Source organism: Loxodonta africana, chromosome 19 (assembly GCF_030014295.1).
Source record: "Loxodonta africana isolate mLoxAfr1 chromosome 19, mLoxAfr1.hap2, whole genome shotgun sequence".
Lineage (NCBI taxonomy): Eukaryota > Metazoa > Chordata > Mammalia > Proboscidea > Elephantidae > Loxodonta > Loxodonta africana.
Window position 1 is genome coordinate 3,132,639 of NC_087360.1, and position 22,163 is coordinate 3,154,801.

General features: G+C 46.6%; 1 protein-coding gene across 3 annotated transcripts in view; it reads left to right on the forward strand.

The window, feature by feature from the left end:
- The window catches only part of SLC15A4 (solute carrier family 15 member 4), a 38,525-nt gene that overhangs the window by 9,407 nt on the left and 6,955 nt on the right, over window positions 1-22,163 (forward strand). Inside the window, exons 3-9 of one of the 3 annotated variants that reach the window (XR_010318542.1) lie at window positions 2,785-2,953; window positions 3,400-3,477; window positions 3,959-4,127; window positions 11,782-11,937; window positions 13,028-13,186; window positions 15,818-16,123; window positions 18,364-22,163. Coding sequence is in view for 1 of the 3 variants with exons in the window: in XM_064272045.1 (XP_064128115.1) it covers window positions 2,785-2,953; window positions 3,400-3,477; window positions 3,959-4,127; window positions 11,782-11,937; window positions 13,028-13,186; window positions 15,818-15,966 (880 nt within the window). In the remaining 2 variants the exon portion in view is untranslated. Of the gene's footprint in view, window positions 1-2,784; window positions 2,954-3,399; window positions 3,478-3,958; window positions 4,128-11,781; window positions 11,938-13,027; window positions 13,187-15,817; window positions 16,907-18,363 lie in introns of those variants that run through there. The other 2 variants (XR_010318543.1, XM_064272045.1) reach the window with 2 other exon arrangements.

Consider the following 22,163-nt stretch of genomic DNA (forward strand, 5'->3'; position numbering starts at 1 on the left):
CACAGTTTTAAACGTTGCTCTCGTTACCTGCTGCTTTCATGTCCTTGGGCACATTCGTGACCTCATTTGGCCTATTTCCTTCTGTGCAGCAAAGATGCGATACAGGTCGTAGGGTCACTGTGGGCCTGAGACGGCTGATGTGCAGAGCTCTCAGTAGAGTGCCAGGCATGATAAGAGCCCACTTCCTGTTGGTTACCCTGTGAGGATGTCCCAAGGGGCACGGGCTTCCCAGGGCTAAGCAAGTACATACTTCATTCCATCTGGCCCTGTCCCAGTTTCTCTTGGCCTCTATCAGTCGGTGTTTTGGAGGTGATTTAATGCTGTTTTTAAACGGGACATCGTTGTGTATGTGTTCATTCTTCTGACCCGGGTGGAGGTAGTTCTGCTCTTTGGAGATCTTCGGCTCCTCTGTGAGTTGAGGATCTGTGAGCGCAATTGGGCCCTCTTCCTGGGAGGGAGCTACACATGTGTGCAGAGAGCCCTTCAGACAGTCCCCTTCCTGGGAGGGAGTTACACACGTGCGCAGAGAGCCCTTCAGACAGTCCCCAGGGCACAGGCTTTTGAAGCTTGAGAACATAGGCTTTCTCGGGGAGGAGCAGTAAGTTCTCTGTATTGCAGTGTTGTGTGTGACCATGCTCCATGCTGGGCCCTGGTCTCTTGCAGAACCACACACACAATGTGTACGGACAAGGTGGAGTTTTTGATGTGCGTTGACTTAGCAGTTTTTAAAACATTTTAACAACATAAAAGCAGTGTAACTGGTAACCTGTGTGAATGAACTTTGTATGAAGATAGTTTTCAAATGTTTTTAGAGACACACACATTCAGTGGGAGATAGTAACTCATTGATAGTGTAATGTGTTAGGCATACAAGGACTTTAAATTTCTTTTTTGAGGGGAGAAATAAACCTTGACAAAGCTATGAGTGTTCTCATATAAAGGTACAACTGATTTAGAGTTCTGGAATTTAGAGCTTCACCTTTGAATGTGTTTTTCCCGTTTATTTCCCTACTAGCCTACACCTTATGTGAGGACAAGACCTGTTTATTTCCCCCACTAGCCTACACCCCTTATGTAGGGACAAGACCCATTTATTTTCCCCTCTAGCCTACACCCCTTACGTAAGGACAAGACCCGTTTATTTCACCTCTAGCCTATACCCCTTGCGTAGGGACAGGAGCCGTGTCTTTTTTGTTCACTTGCGTATTCCCAGCACCAGTAACGGGCGTAGGCAGGTGGAAGGTGCTCAGTTATTATCTGTTGAATTTAGTTTTCATGGTCAAAATTTAGCTGAAGTATTAAGTTACAGTTTTCTATTTGGGGGGGGGGGTGGGTTTTTCCTCCACCCTGAAAGCCCAGATTAAAAATCTCAGCATTTAAATTTAAAACAGTTCGATGGCGCAGAAGTTTATGAACCAGAAAGCTGACAGTTACTGTTTATAGCTGAGTCCCAGGATTGGAAGAGGTCTTAAAGGCAGTGAGTCTCTCCTGGTATTTCTGGCTTTTCAGAAAAGTGTGAAATTAATTCTTTTTTTTTTCTTATTTTACCTCTAAGAACCTTAGAGCATTTTCTTCCACTAGAGCATTTTGCAGCTGGAAAAGGCCTTGGAGCTGTCTAGTCAGACCCCTTCACTTTATAAATAGTGAAAACAGTGAAGCAGACCCACACGGGGTAAAGGGCACTTGCTAGTGCAAGAGCCAGGTGCCACGGCTGATGGGTGGCTCGAGTGTGCCTGGGGAAGGGGCATCGCGCTGTGTCCACAGTGCTCAGGGGCACAGGTTCCAGAGCCAACACTGCCTGGGCCTGCGTCCCAGCCCCAGACTCCTAGCTTTGTCACTTCGAGCACATTCCAGACCCTCTCTGTGCCCTGGTGATGAAGAACAGGTGAGCACATAGACCAGGGTGTGGCACATACTAAGCACCGGGTGTCACCTGCTCTCAGGCAACATGAGACTCCCTGCCTCACTTCGTGAGTATCGTGCCAACCCCTTTAACCAAGCCCACTGCTGTCCAGTCGATTCTGGCTCAGCAACTACAGGACAGAGGAGAATTGCCCCATAGGGTTTCCAAGGCTATAATCTTTATAGAAGCAGGCTGCCACATCTTTCTCACGAGGAACAGCTGGTGGGTTTGAACTGCTGCCACTTTGATTGGCAGCTGAGTACTTTAACCATTGTACCACCAGGCACCTCTCGCGCTTCTTTAACCTGAGAGAGAACGTCGCCTCCCAGAACAGAACCCTTTCTCATAGTTCACACCGGCGACTTGATGCTAAATAAACCAGCATGATTTTGTTTAACCACATTGCTATTGGTTGTCAGGCCTTGGCATTTGATATCTTAGCTAATTAAAACACCAAAACAAAGCGGTGGAAATGTTTTTTTTCAAATATTGGTTCAGTGATGCAGCCGACCTTAGCGCTGGCAGCCTCAGGTGGACCTGCAGACTTTTCTCCCGGCGCCAGTGGCCTGGTGCCCAGGGGCTGGAGCCGAGGTTCAGATCAGCCAAGGTTCATAGTCCTGCCGTACCTTCTCGCCTGTAGAGTTACAGCAGCTGCCATCGCACTTTGCCTGGAAAGTCCTTTTGTAAGCTGCTATAGGACGTCATGTGGTGTTCAGAAGCAATTTCGGTAGCCGTATTTGATGTGTACAATTAGTAACAGAATGAACCGAAAGCAAATTCAATATGGTGAGCTGGTTTCCTACCTCCAAACTTAATTTGTTACCAAATAATTGATTTCTGGGGGTGGAAGAAAACTAATTCCTTCATTTTATTTCCCAAAGTGAAGGCATTGGCGTCTCTCAGCAATCTTCTAAACACAGTCTGTTTGATTCATGTAAGATGTCTCGAGGAGGGCCGTTTCCAGAAGATAAAGTGGAAGACGTGAAAGCTCTTGTCAAGATTATCCCTGTTTTCTTGGCTTTGATACCTTACTGGACAGTGTATTTTCAAGTGAGTGGTGACAAACAGATTTAATTTCCTTTATCTCCCTGTGAAATGGTACCCTGGTATTTGTTTTGGCCAGCGCTGAAGTACACAGGGCTTGGGCATTGTCTTACGAGTTTCTAGGATCTTGGAATTTTTGTCTTTAGTTACACACTCAGTTTGGCTGCTTTAAATATTTGGAAAACTTTTCTAAGATAGAAGCTCGGAATAGGTGTGCTTCTGGTTTTTGTAGGCTCCTCCTTTTCATTGAACTTCTCATTTGAACAACTGGCAGTTCTTTTTCAGAGTTGGTCTCCAGTAGACTTTTAAGATGTCTGTTTTTCAATGGGAACCTGCGTCTTTCTGGGAATCGTGTCTCAGCGCAGAGAGTCTGCTTTGGGGGTGATAAGGTGCTTAAAATATTTGACAGACGGAGTTGGTCCGCATATAATGATGGTGCTTTTTATACCCAGATGCAGACAACATATGTTTTACAGAGTCTTCATCTGAAGATTCCAGAAATTTCAAGTATTACAACCACCCCTCATACGGTAAGAACAGCTGAAATGATCTGAAAATTGTCCTTTGGGGGTTACGCAGTGAATGGATTTCTTCTGCCAATTGTAGGTATTTTATAGATTTTAGCAGTTAGCATGAGCTTGAGAAAGTTCTTATTGGAAATGAATTTCTATTTATTTTAGGGAATATGTTTCCATGGGCCACACTGTTGACTAGGTTTAACTTACTGATGTCCATTAAACGTTAGTATTTTCACCTGATTCTTTTTTTTTTTTTTTTTTTTTTGGCCTCCCCTTAAAACACAGAAGAGTAAATGCAAACCTATTTAGAAGTAAAAACCCTCTCCCGGTTCCAGTGTTTTCAAGCTGGGAGCTGTTTTTCTAGGCGGTTGTACTTTGTAGAAGTGACCCAGGCTTTAAACGAGTGGCTCGTTGAGACGTGTGTTAGCCGATCAGTGCGGCTCAGAGCGCAGCCCTGGAGCCCAGGCTTCATTGCGCCTTTTACGACTTGCAGTTCCCCGCAGCCTGGCTGACCATGTTCGACGCCGTGCTCATCCTCCTCCTGATCCCGCTGAAGGATAAGCTGGTGGACCCCGTTTTGAGAAGAAACGGCCTGCTCCCGTCGTCCTTAAAAAGGATCGCCGTCGGGATGTTCTTCGTCATGTGTTCTGCCTTTGCTGCGGGTAAGAGGCCATTGCCAGCTCATTGCTGGTCCAAAGTGGTGTCAGCAGTCGTGGGTAGTTTGGGACCTGGTGATCAGTCCCTGACCGTGCAGCGTGTGATTCAAGACGTGTGTACTTTCGACGAGAACATACCTCAGTCACTTTAAACCGTTGATTTTTCATCATTTCCTAAGTTTTTTATTTTGCACGGTTGATTTTTTTTCCTAAGGATTTGTCTTCATTTTCCTTCTAGAACACATCGACATGCTCTCAAAGAGGCCTTTGAATTGAATCAAAGGAGGCTTGTCCTCTACTTTTGGTTTAGATTTTAGCCAACTATTGATTGATTGAGTAGGTGCATTTTTATAAATTAGAGGTTGTGAAAACGGCCCGGGGTGGTGTCTGACCTCCTCTAACTTCACAAGGGGGAAGAGGAATAAAGATCAACAGCTTAAGGCTGACTCCAATGAGGCGGGGGTCTCACCATCATCTCTGCCAGTTCTGACACCAACCATTCCTCCCACAGTGCTCTCTAATTCTTTGCTGGGTTCAATAATTCATTGCAGTGGCCACGCAGAACTCACAGAGAATACTCACGATTATGGGGTTTGTTAGGGAAGTAAAAGGTTACAGTTCAGATTCAAGGGCACTCAGGATACAGTTCTTCCACCAGGACAGGCTCTTAGCTGTACTTGCAGGCACACCTTTCTCTGACCCTTGGCCTCTGCCCTGCCTGGGCAAGTGTTACAAAGCTCTTTTAGCTCTGCTAATAAGTACCCTGAGGCACCCCACCCTGCAAGTACGCCTCCTGCTTAAAGGCACTCGGCTTTCTCACTCTCTGGGCCAGGAATCCTATCACGCCACCTTCTGCCGGTCTCACCTGTCGCTATTTCTCTCCCACTGCTTTTTGTCGTCTTCAGTGTTACGTCTGTCTCTCTCTTCCTCTGTCTCTTGGTCTCCTGGTTCCAGGAGCTTCTCAGTTGCAGGTATCCTGCGTCCAGAGGTCACATCTCGCTCTTGGCCCTTCTTCTTTGGTGGTGGTGGGATCCTTTTCCTGCTCTGGAGTTGGCTCTCTTTGAAGCCTAGCAGGATAACAAAACTGACCAATCTCCTTGGTGGGCCACAATTACCTGATTTGCAAAGCCCCGCCCAATCACCTGGGTAGGGGTTACCAGACCACGGTGAAAAAGGCCACACAAAAGCAGAGGTATTATATAATTCTCAAAGATGAAAATTCCACGTTTCAGCCATTAATAGGTTTCAGGGTGCCCCTAAACCCACTGATTTTTTAATGTAAAATTGTGCAGAGATTTTCCTGAGGAGGAAGGTTTTATCAGACTGTTACAGGTCTATGACCAGCACCTCCTTTCTTTCCCCCACAAAAGGTTAAGAACTAATGTCCAGATATTCAAACACCGATGAGGGGAATTAGCCTCTTGGGGAACTCCATCCTGTTTTCAGTACTCTTACGTTCCCAGGTACAGGTGGGTCATCGTTGCCGACAGAGCTGGGGTATTGCTGGCCTTCTCAGCCGGCCTTGGAGCTCTTCCTCCATTCGTACTGTGGAACGATTGCACTGTGAAGTAGCTCAGTCATGTAATACGGAAGTCCTGAATCCCTGAGTGTCACCCCGTTACGAGGAGTTTAATGTTAAGCAGTGCTGAAGCTGAATTTCGTAGTTTTGAACAATGTGTCCTAGCCGCCTTCATCTGCTGTTGCCAAAGTGAACATATTGATATAGCACTTTGTAGATTTAAAGAAATTAGTCCCTAGGCTAAAGAAATCTATATTCTAGAGCAGGGGACATTGTAGAAGACAATGACAGTTTCTCTTGTCCGATAGATCATTACAGCAGGGTCGTGTCTGGATGAAGTTTTCAGTGTGTGCTTTCGGTATAATCCAGCGTCTTGCCCAGCACTGCGGCAGTGGGGAAATGAGCGAGAGCACATGAGTGCTAGATTACAGCAGGACTCTAATTGCAGGTTTCAGTGAAGTGGAATCTGTCATCGGGGGGCTGTCTGAGGGACGGTCACTGTGTTGGAGACCATGTCTGTCTGTCCTGCCTCCAAAGCGCCTGCCAGAATCTCTGCCGGTCGTGTACTTGAGCCCTGGCTTCGGTGGCCCTTGTTTCTTCTTAGTCCTGGGTGCCGCTCTCTACACAGCCTGATGTGGGCAGATGCCGAGGAAGGGGTCCTCATCCCCCCATGTGGTAGATCAGTTCAAGTGCTTATTGACAGAAATCAGGCTGCCTTCTGAGCAGTTGCTTGCTGATAATAATGATGGCTGGCATCTAAATTCACAACTTAGAAAATACCTGATAAAGGGGATTTCTTTCCTCAGTGACCAGATACCAGGAAGGAGCTTAACTGTCACGAGTTTGGAAGAGCTTAAATATCTTATTTGACTTAAGCACAACTTGTTAAAAGTGCCAGCTGCCCGTGTTTCACACAGCTCTGTCCCCAGCTTAGGTCCCTGTTCTTTAGTTGGAACATCCGTGGGCCTTGGCTAGAGACTTGGAGTCATTATAGCAAACCACGTTGTGATAGAAACTTCACTATGGCTGGTAATTTACATTCACTTATAGTAAATTTTCCTTGTTGCTTACTGCATTCGTCAATAAGAAGTCAGTAGCCTCCATTTAGTGCCAACCTGCCAGTGCTGTTTCCTTCTTTAGTCTCTCAGGTGAGAATCGGGCACGCCCAGGGCTTTCTTCAGGTCAGCCTAAGAGAGAAAGAAGCATATTACTTTGTAAGGTTCCTTTTTCCCCTTAAAAATTGGGTCTGTTTTTAAATTACTAAAGGAATGGATGCTCACAAGAGAAAAGGAAGCTTGAGAAACATGAAGAGGAAAGTAAAAATTAACTGTAATTCCTCTTGAGAGGCCCATTCCTGATGCTTTGGTACATACCCTTCTAATCGTGGTTGTCTGTATGCATGTATACATATACGTTTGTTTTTTACAAAAATGAAATTTTACTGTGTAAGCTTGATTGGAACCTGGGTAAGAAAAAAATGTAAGGAAACTACAAAAGTATCATAAAAGCTAAGGGGAGGCTGTCCCCCGCGTATACCACACACACAAAGAACTGCACTGTTAACACCACGTGTGAAAAAGGATAAAAGGACGCAAATGCGGTCTCTGTGTTTACGCTATCCTTCGTGACCTTTTTTTTTTTTTAACCTAATGTGCCATGACTACCTTCCCGTGTCAGACATTTGTGTGCAATCCTGTACTGTCGGGTATTCATTTAAGGTTTCTAGCTTCCACTGTCGTAGTAATCACTGCAGTGAAATTCCGTACTTAACGCTGGTAAACTCCTGGAAGCATACGCGTTACGTCCTTTTCAGGATTGTGGTATCTGTTGCGTAATTGCCTTCCAGGAAAGGAACAGGCTCCCACCCATCGCCTCAGGTCTGTGGTCCTGGATCCCTTGAATCTGAGGTCACGCTTTTCCCATCTTCTGTGCGTGGGACGGCGCTCTCTTACCCAGCAGCTTGAAGCACGGCCTGTTCGTGGCCTTCAGGGCGGCGATGGACCTGAGGTGGGGGCGGATTCCTCTGAGTTCCTTCTTCTGGGAAGAGGGCACAGCTTTCCTCAGAGTGAAACACCACTGATCTGCAGCCCGTTGTAAAAACTGTTAAGACACACCCCATCTGTGGTCATTTAGAGAAGTACAGATAGATGTATCTTCAGCGGTGCCGTCCTGAGACGACCACTGCAGCTGTTTTACGGCCTCCTGGAACACGTTCTATGTGTAGCTACGTTGTTTTGGTTTTTTCCAAGAGAAATGGAACAAACTAATATGCAGCCTGTTGTTTTTTGTATGCTTAATGTTTTTCACATCAGTAATTCCAATTTAAATATGACTTTTAGCAACTAATCAGTTTTTGAATACACTATGATTTCTTTGTAAACCAGTTCTCTCATTAGATACGATGGCTGATGCCAGTTTATCCGTCTTACATTGTTTGTATGCATCCTTGTGTATACATGTACGTGTACACATATGTGCACAGCCCTTATGTATACATGTATGTCTATGAACGTATACATACGTGCATTTTGATCTATATGAAGATTTCAAACTTAGGAATATTTTTCTCACTTTTTATTTTCCTTTTAATTTTATCTATGATACCTTACAAAGTCTTGTACATTTTTTTATTTAGGTCCTGTACGTTTCGTTAGGCTTATTCCTAACGATTTTATATATTTTTGGTGGTTCATATATGGGACTGGAGCCCTGGCAGCACAGTGGTTAACAACTCGGCTGCTAACCAGAAGGTCAGCAGTTTGAATCCACCAGCCTCTTCTTGGAAACCCTATGGGGCAGTTCTACTCTGCCCTGTAAAGTCGCAATGGGTTCGAATCAACTCAGCAGCAAAAGATTTGGTTTTGGTTTTTGTATACGGGAGTTTACTAAATTTGAGTAAATGTTGAGTTTCAACGAGTTATTTTCAAATGGCCACTCATTGGCTTCAGATAAGAGTTTATTTTGCTGCCTTAATGATAACTACGTTTCTCTCGTTTTCTCACTTGCTCGCTCTCTGACAGCGTGGGTAGAATTTCTGGAAAGCTGTTGACTGTTAGTGATGGGCGCCTCTGTCTCACCCCTGACTTTAACGGCAGGGCCTGTAGCAGCTCCACCCTGTCAAGGTTAAACTCACAGTGCCTGCTAGGTTAAAGTAGATGTCCCTGATGGTGTTAAATGTATCACCTTCATTTCAGGTTTACTGAGTGCTTTTGGCAGGAATGAGCGTTGAGTTTTTCTCAGTATCTTTTTGTACCCGAGAGGATTACATGCCCCCCCCCTTTTGTCATTGATGTTGTTATATTCATTTTTGAATATTTAACCGTTCCTCCATTTCTGGAATAAATCCTGCTTGTTGAAAGAGAGCTGAACATGATCATTTGACCTGTAGCCGTTGCTGTTTTATTTAGTGCGTGGGCATCTGTGTCCACAGTTGGCACTGATCTGTGGTTGTGTTTGTCAGGTGTCGGTATCAGGGCTGCGTAGCGTCATAAAAGGAGATGGTTAACTTTTCAGTAGGATGAAATTTATCTGTCCGTTCCCAGAAAATTCCATGTATTCGAAAATCATCTGAGGGATTCTTGAGGGAATTTGATAACTTTTCACCTTTTCCCAGATTTTATACAGATACTGTTTTCTCTTGAGTCATTTAAGCTTTTTTTTTTAAAATGTCCCTGTAAGCCAATCATTTTATTGAGTTTTTAGAAAAATTATTAGCGTAGAAATAAAAAGTCTTGTAAGTGAATCTATAGTATGTTCCCACCCTCATTTCTACTTTCATGCATTTATGTATTTTTTTCTTGAGTTAGTTTCGTGATTTTCCTTCTCATTTCTGGAGTTAAATCCTTTACTCACTTTTATTCTTTCCTGTTTAGTAACGAAAAACATTTAATACTTTAAATTTACCTGTTACTGCTGCTTTGGCCAACTTTTTTTTCCCCCCAACTGTCATATGTTTTGATTCATTGTAATGTTTTGTTTTCCAAAAGTTTTGAAACTAGTTTTGATTTCATTTTTGATACGAGTAATTTAAAACAGTATTTTCATTTCATAACATGAACAGTTTTTGGGTTTGAGCCCCTGCTGAGAATTTGGATTTCCACCCCAGATAAACTGAATCGGAATCTGCATTTTAACAAGATCCCCCAGGTGATTCTTATGTATATCTTGAGAACTCCACTGCCTTTCTAGTGGTTCTCAGAATTTGTCCATAACCACCAGCGTTAGCATCGCCTGGGAACTTGGTAGAAGTGCAGAGTCTTCAAACTGTTTGGAAGCCTTGGGTGGAATTGGGCAAAGTTACAGCTTTGTAATCCCTGCATTGGGCCTGCTGTTGAATTTAACGTACGGAGCACCCCGTGGTATACATTGTAGAAATTTAACATATGGAGCACCCCGTGGTATACTGTAGAAATGTAACATATGGAGCACCCGGTGGTATACACTGTAGAAATGTAACATATGGAGCACCCGGTGGTATACACTGTAGAAATGTAACATATGGAGCACCCGGTGGTATACACTGTAGAAATGTAACATATGGAGCATCCGGCGGTATACACTATAGAAATTTAAATTTAACATGTGGAGCAACCCCGTGGTATACACTGTAGAAATGTAACGTATGGAGCACCCGGTGGTATACACTGTAGAAATGTAACATATGGAGCACCCGGTGGTATACACTGTAGAAATGTAACATATGGAGCACCCGGTGGTATACACTGTAGAAATGTAACATATGGAGCACCCGGTGGTATACACTGTAGAAATGTAACATATGGAGCACCCGGTGGTATACACTGTAGAAATGTAACATATGGAGCACCCCGTGGTATACACTGTAGAAATGTAACATATGGAGCAACCCTGTGGTATACACTGTAGAAATGTAACATATGGAGCACCCGGTGGTATACACTGTAGAAATGTAACATATGGAGCAACCCCGTGGTATACGCTATAGAAATGTAACATATGGAGCACCCGGTGGTATACACTGTAGAAATGTAACATATGGAGCAACCCCGTGGTATACACTGTAGAAATGTAACATTTGGAGCACCCGGTGGTATACACTGTAGAAATTTAACATATGGACCACCCCGTGGTATTCACTGTAGAAATGTGACATATGGAGCAACCCCGTGGTATACACTGTAGAAATTTAACATATGGAGCACCCGGTGGTATACACTGTAGAAATTTAACATATGGACCACCCCGTGGTATTCATTGTAGAAATGTAACATATGGAGCAACCCCGTGGTATACACTGTAGAAATTTAACATATGGAGCACCCGGTGGTATACACTGTAGAAATTTAACATATGGACCACCCCGTGGTATTCACTGTAGAAATGTAACATATGGAGCAACCCCGTGGTATACACTGTAGAAATGTAACATATGGAGCACCCCATGGTATACACTGTAGAAATGTAACATATGGAGCACCCCATGGTATACACTGTAGAAATGTAACATGTGGACCACCCCGTGGTATTCACTGTAGAAATGTAACATATGGAGCAACCCCGTGGTATACACTGTAGAAATGTAACATATGGAGCACCCCATGGTATACACTGTAGAAATGTAACATATGGAGCACCCGGTGGTATACACTGTAGAAATGTAACATATGGAGCACCCCGTGGTATACACTGTAGAAATTTAACATATGGAGCACCCGGTGGTATACACTGTAGAAATTTAACATGTGGAGCACCCCATGGTATACATTGTAGAAATTTAACATGTGGAGCACCCCGTGGTATACACTGTAGAAACTCAGTGTGGAGCACCCCGTGGTATACATTGTAGAAATTTAACGTATGGAGCACCCGGTGGTGTACATTGTAGAAATTTAACATGTGGAGCACCCCGTGGTATACACTGTAGAAGGCCCACACGGAATAGCCGTACGGTCTGTACTCTCTAGTAATCTATGTTAGAAGCTGAAAGCTCGGAGACTCCATGGGTGTCTGGGTCCTGGGAGGGAGCTGTTGGTTGGGCATTACCCATTCCGGTATTCTTCAGAAGACTTGATAGGCATCTTCATAGCAAACATCTAGGTTTTTAGTTTAATTGCAAATGGTAAGAAATAAATGCTACACCACCCTATTTGTCATGAATCCTAGGAATTCTGGAAAGCAAGCGGCTGGACCTCGTGAAGGAGAAGACCATCAACCAGACCATCGGGAAAGTTGTGTATTACGCGGCCGACCTGCCTATATGGTGGCAGGTCCCCCAGTACGTGCTGATTGGGATCAGCGAGATATTCGCAAGTATAGCAGGTGAGGGCTCTTTACTGTGTCGGCGGTGTCTGTGAGTCTGCTCGTGACGTAACAAACACCTGCAGGATTTAGGGTCCTGTCAGAACGTGGCGAGACAGAAATAGCATAGTACTTTGCATTTCAGGCTGGCGGTTCTGGCTCAGAAAATGAATAGTAGTACTGTGGCTAAGGTTCTCCTCTCTTGGTATAAGAACATTTTTCTGAAGATATTTTCATGAAAATTCATCAATGAGCATAGGAGAGAGAAGAAAGCATAAAGTCCTGGTGGGCGGTTGGTGGGGCTGAGCCTGCTCATGCGGACTGGGACCACCGCTCTCCGTGATTGCAGTTCAGGTTCACCTAGAGAGTCAAGTCTGTTCCCGCAGAGCACGTTGCCGCAGGCCTCTCCCGCCAGCCAGTCAGCCTTGGGGTGCAGACGGTGTTCGCTGCAGTGGCGGGAGCGAGGGAGAAGGGAGAAGTAGTGATGTGCAGAAGGCAGGCAGTGGTTCCCCCTCCAGCCTCAGAAAACTCGTGCAGGGTTGGCGAATGAATTGGGGAAAGGAAAGAAGGCCCAGCGGAACGGCCTCGTGCTTAGAATCGGTTGCAAACCTTTGTGCCTAGTTCTTAGGAAAATCTGAATTTATACATGTGACTGATGAAGTGGCTTTAAAAAATGCCACCTTTGAAATAGGGTTCATAAGCAGATTCCCCGTTTTAGTCTGAATGTATTCTTTGTTTTTAAAGTCTCGTGACCTGAGAGTGTAGGAAAACTTTGCTTCTTCATTCTCCTTCATTCCATGAGGGACAAAAAAATCTAAGATCCAAGAAATCAAATGTTACCATTAAGTTCGAGACCAAGAGGTTAAGTTTCTGCTTCACTGACCTGTTTGTATTTTAGAAACTGTCATAGTGACTAAGCAGCCAGCTCAAAACCATTATTTCTTGACCTCGTGAAGTAGGACCCTCAGAACAGAGAAGGGAGTTTTGTGCACTGAAGGAAGCTCTACGGCCCTGGCTTGAACCCTGTGCTCCTGGTGCCAGGTCGGGTGGGAGCCTGGGAGGTGCGTCAGCTTTCCTTTTACAGCCCGGCCTCTGACCCTCCTTTCTGTAGGTCTGGAGTTTGCGTACTCGGCCGCCCCCAAGTCCATGCAGAGTGCCATCATGGGCTTCTTCTTCTTCTTCTCCGGCGTCGGGTCCTTCGTGGGCTCCGGACTCCTGGCCCTGGTGTCCATCAAAGCCATCGGGTGGATGAGCAGCCACGCAGACTTTGGTAAGAGCAGGTGTCCACTCTGAAGGTGGCCGGGAGGGAGAGCGGCACTCGGGCTGCTCCTGAGTGTGTGGGAGGGAATGGAGCGGCTTTCACCTAGACAGGCCCGGCCCTGAGGCTGATGCGACTGTGCCTCGTGCCCCCTGATGCCTGGTGCCGGGCCTCCCTGGCCTCCCAGGCCCCAGCTGCTGCCGTGACGGCTGTTTACCTGGGAGTCCTTGAGTCACAGATGGCTTCTTCCCTGTCGGTTCAGTGCTGTTTTTATAAGGAAAAGAAATCCATGTCAGTTTCCCTTTATTTAACTGGGTTTTCTTTTTTTTAATTTTTCTGGCAGTACCTTCTAACTTCTGATATTAAAAAGGAAATGATAGATAATAAGTTGCTTTTTTTCTTTAAACAAAATGTCACCATGGGGTCTGACAGCTGGCACCAGTAGGTGGTGTCTTGGGTGTCGGACAGAATCACTGTCTCTAGAATTGTGATAGTTTTTTAAAAGGGATCCAGGAGATGAAGGTAATATTTTACCTGTGGGGAAATAGGTTAAAGTACTTTTTACCGTGTAACTGCGTTGCGTTTGCTATGGTCTGGTGCTGCTCAGCCATGTTTAGGATGTAAATCCCCTTGAAAATCTGATGGAAGTTTAGGGATTTTTCTCTAGAAATGGCAGAACTCTGAAAGCTTGTCTGTGAGAAGCTTTAGGTTCCTGTCCTAATGGTAGTGAGTTTCTGGGTAACTTTCACCGTTCCCTGCTTCCCCCCAGGCACCTGTTAGAGCTGTGTCTGTGGCAGGCTCAGCGCCAGGCCTTTGAGGAGTGACCTGGTCTGCTGGCTTCGTCATCACCCTCGGTCCCCTCTAGGATGTGGAATAAGGTCCAGGGCCTCAGTGAGCCCTGAGAATTCTTGTGGGCCCCGGGTGTCACACAAGCCACTAGTACATGGGCAGACCTCCGCCAAAGAAAAGCTTGGTGAGGAGACCACAGCTCTGTAGTTCTGAAGACTTGGGTTCTGTTTTATTTTAAATGCATCATGAAGGATTGATTGGTTTTTGTCATTATGTTTTTCAGTCAGCTTAATGCCCTCTTTACCAATAAATATCCCCAGTTTACTTAACATTCATAATTTATTTCCTGAGGGTTTTTTCTTTTTCCATTGTGGGGTTAGTCTTCAACGTTTATACATTTAGCGCACATGTACAAGGGTTGAACCTGGGTTCTGTTGGCTGACGTCAATTTCCTGGAAGGCCAACACTGTGCAGTGTGTTCCAAGCCAGCCCCAAACTGTGAGCTCTATTTGCGTCCGACAGCTTCTTCCCATTCTCACCCCAGTGAGCGGGGTTAAAGTCGTTAGTTCTCACAGCCCCTGGGGTCCCATCCGAGATAGAGTGCAAAGGGGAGACCCACAGCAGGCACACCCCAACAAACAGCTGCTCCCCAACTTAGGGCTCGACTGCTGTCAAAGGCAGGTGAACCTAAACATTCAGGAGTGCTGATTTAGGGAGAGGGTGAGGCCTGGTGGGGGGCCGCCCCTCAAAGTCCTGGCTTCTCAGAGGTGCAGCAGATCCGAAGGCAGGTCCCACCTGTCACGTGTCCCTGCACACTCTGCACTGTCCTGGGCCCCGCAGGTCTCCTATGCCTTCCTTCCAGAATCGAGTCAGACACCAGAACAGGAGGAAGCAGGCTGTGTGACACATGAAATCACTTCCGTAAAGTTGGGGGAATTTTTATTTCATTGTTTCTGGCCTGTCCTCTCAGCAAGCTTGCTTTTTTTCCATCTTTATTATTCCCATCCCTTAAGTTCGGTCCGGCCTTCATACTGTAAAGTACCATAACGTCGAGTGCACAACTTGCTAAGGTTTTGGCCCCGATCAAAGACAGGACATTGGCAGGCTCCCCGCGTCCTTTCTTTGTAAAGAGAAGCGCTGGTCTGGGGAGCGTTGCTGTGCTCAGTCTTGGTGTGAATGGCGTGTGCAGTGTGTGCTCTGCTGTGTTCGTCCCTCTCCTCACCACGTCTGGGAGACCCTCCCCAGGAGTTTGTCGTCCTCTATTTCTGAGCAGCGTTCACCTGTTCTGCCGTCAGTAGACGTTTGTGTGGTTTCCACTCGGGGGCTCTTGTGAATTCAGCTGCTGTGAGCGTTCTGTACATGTGTGTGGGCAGAGACGCACGCATGACTTTGGGGCCCCAGAGCATGTCTCACTAAACATGCAAACCCTGATGTTTGCCACTTTTATAGACAGTTATCCTTCTGGCTATGAAAAGGACCCTGAGGTCCAGGGTGGTGGGGTCTCCTGTGATGGGTCAGTTCTGAATACCCCACACAACCCCAGGCTGAGGTGATCTGACTCTGCGTGCTCCATCTCTCTGCTACTCACTGCAGTGGGGTTGCCGTGTGTCTGTAGGGTGAGTGTCAATGCGCCATAAGGAGCCGAGGGATTGATTGAGAGCACCAGACCCAGCCCACGTCACGTGCTCAGCTGACTTCGGAGTAGCGAATTACAGAAACGTGACTGTTTTCTTTTTTATGGCCTCAGATAACAGTCACCCTGACTTTTTAGTGGGAACCAGATTAAACAGTGAAACCTTTCAAGATGTCTCTAAATGTAGCTGACTTGCATCTTTTTCTGTCCTTTTTCTCCAGGTAATATTAACAGCTGTTACTTGAACTATTACTTTTTTCTTCTGGCGGCTATTCAAGGAGCTACCCTCCTGCTTTTCCTTATTGTTTCTGTGAAATATGACCGTCAGCGCTCCAGAGCCAATGGCGTGCCTGCTGGTGGGAGGGCCTGACGCTCGAGAAGTGGAAATTTCATTGACTGGACGGTGTGTGGACACCTGACGGCTGAGTGCACTGAGGACAGGCCGGCTTCGTGTGCCGGGAAATGTCTGACTGTGTGAACACTTGCATGTTACTGAATTAATTTCTCCTTCTACCCCAATAAACTAGGTAAGTGCCTTACTATGGCTCATCTGCTGTTACGCTGTGCTGGGGGATAGGTGTGGCGGGGGACAGGTGCCCCCAGGGGGTCAGGTGCAGGCCTTAAGTACACTCCTCATCATTTGAAGTCCCTAGGTTGATCCTAGACTGTTCTTCTTTCCTTTTAAAAGCCACAAATTCAGATTACAGAGACTTTGGAAACTACACGTACATTGGTCGGCATACCAGTTTTTTAAACAAACACTGCTATTTCCTTCCACAAACCTTATGGTCTCTGTCTCTCTTTGTAAATTAATAAACATGTTGAGGGATGGGAGAATTTTTTTAAGGTAAAAACATGCTCAGATGTTGCAAAGATTATATACAAAGGTTACATTTATGGCTTCGTTCACATGCCACACATCTTGCCCTTGCCAAGTTCTTTGGTTCAGGCCGGTCGCAATTACCTGCTGCTTCAAAAAATAAACAATTGACATTGTTTTTCTTTTCAAAGTAAGAACAAGCATCAAGAGAAATATTTAAGACCTTGTAGCCTATCTGAAGCTACAGAGCAACCTAAACAACTTGCAACCATTTTAAACCTTACCTAGTCAGTTCATTTGGGTCCCGTTGAGACTAAAGACGGATAATGGAGGGTCCGTAAGGAGAACATTGTTTTGCGCAGAATTAGCCATTGTGGTTAAAAACAATTCAAAGTGTTAAATGTGGACTTGAACTGTTTGACTAGTCATCGGCTTTTGTTATTTACATGTGTCTGGAAGTTCTAATTGTGTTAAATAAACTATTCTATATTTCTTGATGTGTTTTTGGTATAACTGAGTTATTATAAAAACGCCTAAAACCTGAGACCCATTAGTAGCCCTTTGCGTGGTTTGTCCAGCATCCTTGCTGATGTGGCATTCACACCTGGACAGAGGAGGGTCTGACCTATCCTGCTGAAGGTCTAATATGGCCCGAGTCAGGAACTGCTGTTGAGATACCTGCACCTGACCCCAGCTCTTTGATTCTCTAAGGTAGTGATCTTAACCTATCCATACTAAAGGACAGTAAGAAGGCCACCCATTGTGTTTTTGTAATACAAGTATAGAAAAACACAACTAAATCTTGCCAGGAGAGTTGAGCTCAGTTGAAGGCAGAAGCCCTGTATCACTGGTTCTGTTTGGGTGGAGGCGTGCCTTGGGTTTACAATTAAATAAAAAGGGTTGAAAAGCAGTGTTCGTAGTACATTGTCCTCCCAGATACAGTTGATGTCTTCAGGATATAGTGCAAGTTAAAACCATTAACCACTGTTGTTAAAAAGTAGATTTTCTTGGTAAAAAATTTAAAGGAGCCCTGGTAGCCTGGTGGTTAGGAGCTTGTCTGCTAACCAAAAAAAGGTCTGCAGTTTGAATCTACCAGCTGCTCCCTGGAAGCCCTAGGGGGCTAGAGTTTCTGATAAGGAATTTATAAGGAAAGGAAAAAAAAAAAAGATTGCATTTGGAGAACCCTAAAGTCCTTTCCTGTGTGCACTGCAGTGCGGGTGCTCTGGGTGGGATGGAAGGTACGGATGCAAGACCGTGTTCGCTCTCGTCCTCCTCTTCCTCCTCCGCTACCCCCCTCTCCAGTGCCGGGGGTAGGGGCGCAGCTGGGAGGAGGTACTGACTTGCCTCACCAATTGGGGATATAGCGGAATAGACCCTTGATGGTCATAAGGAAAATTCTGGAAATTAGTGGAACGATTGACAAAGTGATCAGGGTAACAGCCTTTTAATATTTCAGCGGAGTTTTGGTGGGTCATGACCTGAGTTCACGCTGTGGCAGTAAAGAGTAACAGTGTATAAATACAAAAAGCCAGTAGGCTGTCCTGGCATATGTGTGTGCCCTGGAAACTTCGCTGCCTGTCTTTAACCTAACCGGCTCTGATGGCCCTCGTAAAACAAACGTTAGTTCACTCTGCCTGAAGACGCACACCAGCTTTCTTCTCACTGAGGTCAGGCAGGGCAGTCTCGGGTAGGTTTAAAGAGGAAGTTTGGCTTAAAACGGGAGCACATCAGGCCTGTCGCTGGCCGTCCAGGGCGGTGGCGTCTGCTTTCTGCTTGCTGAAGGGACTTTGGAGCACCTTGTCACTTTAACGTCCAGAGGTTGAGCTGCCCTTTCCCCTGTAAACTGAGGCAGGCATTAGTTACACTCCCATGGTAAAGTTTTAAAACATCGAATCATTTCCAGATTGCATTAGCCCTTACAAATCTCTGGTCGCTTCTAAATTCCAGGTCATAAAAAATGGATGATCTTCAGTATTCCCAGATGGTCTTACTTGGTCACTTGGAAATCAAGCCCCGTTAAGGAAAGCGAAGTACTGTAACGAAGTGAAATTGCTGTGCGCCACAAAGTGGTTCAGTATTGTTAAAACAGACCAAGTCATTTGGGGGGAATTTTCAAATACAATGAAGTCACTTAAGTAGATGCTGTCTAAATGTTGAGTATAGCACCTTCCTCTTTTGGAAACAGTTCTTTTTAAGGGAAATAATACCAAAAGGATGCTTTGTTGGACTAGAATATATTGAACAAATGAAAAGCATGAATTATAAAGGCAAGAAAAGAAAAAAGCAGCCAAACAATATGAAGGTGGCTAATGACATCAGAAATCAGAATTTGCTCATTTCCACTGGAGATAAAAGATGGGTGGGGTTTTCACTTCAGTGGCTCTGTGTCCCCAGCTTCTCTGACGCAGTCAGAGCTGCCCTGTGAATCACTGCCTTTGATCAGTGTGCTAACCCTCCTCATGGCTGTCTGCGTGGAGCACCCCACCCATTAATCAGTTACTTCTCATCAGCCTACGAACACTGCCTGGACCTAAAGCACTTCCCCAGACAGAAGTGAAAAGGGGGCTTCTACGTGACTCAAACTCATTGCTTTCAAGTCAATTCCAACTCATAGCGACCCTACAAGACAGTAGAATTGCCCCATAGGGTTTCCAAAGAGCAGCTGGTGGATTCAAACTGCCGGCCTTTTAGTTAGCAACCGAGCTCTTAACCACTGCACTACCAGGGCTCCTGTGTGTGACTGGTCAGACATTGGCTGGGGAGGCGTAAGTCTGGCGCGCTCAGCAGAGAGACGCTGTTGAAGTCTGAAGCTAGAGAGCTCAGCGAGGACGTGGGTGTTGAGCGAGCTGGGACCCTGACGTTGCAGGTCAAGGAGCGGAGGTGTCTTGGAAGCCGATGGAAGGAGGCGTCTCTGGGAGCAGGGAGAGGCCAGCCCTGTGGGATGCTCCTGCTGAGTGAAGAGTGCAGGAAGCTCTGTATGGTCTCCGTGACACGGGGGGTGCGAGGGGCCCAGGCTCTCTGTTCCGAGGGCGTGGTGGAGTGTGACTAGAGAGGTGGCACCCAGCTGGTTAGGAGAGAAGGTGGAGCCAGAGCACCAATAACTGGAGGAACATTGCCCTGGAGGGAGTCGGAGATGGGAATGGTAGCTGGGGGTCGATGTGGGGTCAGCAGAAGCATTGACTTTTTTAAGAATGGAGAAATGAAAATAAGCTGCTTAGGGCAGTCCAGCATCTGTGTAAAGTGACTATTAATGTTGTGGGTATGCGGGATTCTAACACAGCCTCGATGCCTGGGGTGGAGACTGGGCTCTGGAGTCACTGAAGGCTGAGCTGGGCTAGCAGGTGCTTTATCGGCACCTACCGTGGAGCAGGGTCCTGGGCCTGGAAGAGGACCCACCTGTGCCGGACACCATTCAGGGAGACACTTGTCTGTGTCCTCACCCTGTCAGCAGAAGCCTAACAGAAACACAGAGGCCACAAAGGAGAGGGGGACAGAGGGGACCCAGTCAGACGTGGACGTGTGAGATTGGTTAGGCATAAGCTCCTCGTTATAGACCCCCGTTAGGACTTGTCCCAGGAGGGAAGTCAGTGGCTGGGCTACTGGGTTGAATTGTGTCCCCCTAAAATTCATATCCACCTGGAACCTGCAGTGGTGATCTTATTTGGGAATAGGGTCTTTGCAGATGTAAGTCAGTTGAAATGAGGTCATAACTAGATCAGAGCAGGTCCTAGAATCCAGTGTGACCGGTGTCCTTAGAAGAGGGAGATGTAGACACAGATACCAGGAAGACCACCATGTGGAGACCAGCGGAGGTTGGTGTGGTATAGTTACAAGCCAATCAAGACCAGGACTGCTGGGAGCCACCAGGACCTGGAGGAGGCAAGGAAGGCTGCCCTGGAGCCCTCGTCGGGAGCCTGGCGCTGCTGACACCTTAATTCAGACTCCAGGCCTCCAGAACCCTGAGGCCCTACATTTGTGCTGTTTTAAGCCCTCCAGTTGGTGGTAGTTTTTCTGACAGCCGCAGGAAACAGAAACAGCTGTTTTCTGTGGCTGCTGTGACAAGTTACCACCAACTTCGTATGAAAACACGACATTTTTTTACCTGATAGTTCTGGAGGTTGGAAATCTAACACAGGTCTCCCTGGGCCAACATCAAGGCTTCGGCAGGGCTGTGTTCCCTCTGGAGGCGACGGGAGAATCCAGCCCCGGGCCTTTTCCAGCCTCTGGGGGCCACCTCCAGTCCTTGGCTGGTGGCCCCTTCCTCCATCTTCAGACCCAGCAGTCTGCGTCTTCAGGTCTCTCTTGGACACTCGGCCCCTCCCCTCCTCAAAACCTGCAGTGGCCGGCAGAGTCTTCACACTGTGGCACCGGCCCTGACGTCCTCTTCTGCCTCCCTCTTCCACTCCTAAGCCCACCCAGACAATCCAGGATGACCTTGCCACTTTAAGGTCAGCTAAGGTTTTAATGAAATGAGCCCTGGTGGCACAGTGGTTAAGTGCTCGCCCACTAACCAAAAGGTCGTTAGTTCAAACCCAACAGCCCCTCCATAAGAGAAAGCTGTGGCAGTCTGCTTCCGTAAAGATTCACAGCTTTGCAAACCCTATGGGGCGGTTATGAGTCCTGTGGGGTCGATACGAGTCAGAATTGACAACAATGGGTTTGGGTCTAATGAGCAACCTTACCTCATCTGCAGCCTTAAAGTCTCCCTCTGCCACGTAGCTCAACGTGCTCACAGGCTCTGGGAGTAGGGTGCAGACGTTTTTGGGGGCCATTAATCTGCCTACCTCAGTGGGACAGGAACCAGCCGTGGCCAACTGGCAACCCAACTTCCAGAATGTTGAAGCCACATGTGCAAGGTACTGGCATGTCACCGAAGTTCACGGTAAATCAAAGTACTTTTCCCACATTGGGCAAATACGCTAAGATTGCTCCCTCTAGGAAAGACAGCACAAAGAGCCAACGACAACAACAACAAAAATAGATCAAGAAGACGGCGTTCTATGCTGTGTATGACTGCTCCTATGATGGGTACAGATAAGACCATGGCCAAAAGTAGCACAGAACTAGAAGTGTCTGCAAAGCCTTTCCAGAAACCAGAAACTAAGCCATCAGACTCCCTGAAGGTGGCACATTGGCCGGAAGACAAGTGCGATGGTGAAGTCTTGCGTCCTTCTCAGTTTTGGCCCAGGACTTCAACTTTCCTACATCCCAAACGCAAGAATGTTTCTGAAGTCAAGGAAATTACAGCAAGCCATTCATAAAAACGGAAAGTTCCAACGCTTGCTCTGCTTATCTCACATATTAAACGGTCCTTTATCATCAGCACTGCCCTAACTGGAATCCTGTCTTCCCCAGACAGAAAGCTCATCTCCTGCTCGCACTGCAGCTTAAAACCCATCAGGGAAATTGGAAGGAGTGCGGGGCTGTCGCTAAGTGAGATCTTGAGGGCAAAAATACGCTGATCGTAAAAGGCTTTGCTGCTGCCAGTGCTTTTCTGTGGAGGCAGTGGCCCTCTACACAGAAACCCCAAGTAGGCTGGATGACACGTGAGACGGGACAAGATGTGTACGCAGGGGGTGGGTACCTGGAGTGTTGAGATCCCCCTCCTCTGGCCTGAAACATAAATGACAGCTCAGGGCCTGGGCTGTCGGACCTGGGGGCCCCCATACCCAGTACCTCCTGCGTGCTTCCTTGAGGAATCCTCAAGTCAGCGGGGACCCCACCCACTTGCTTATATCTCTGATCCC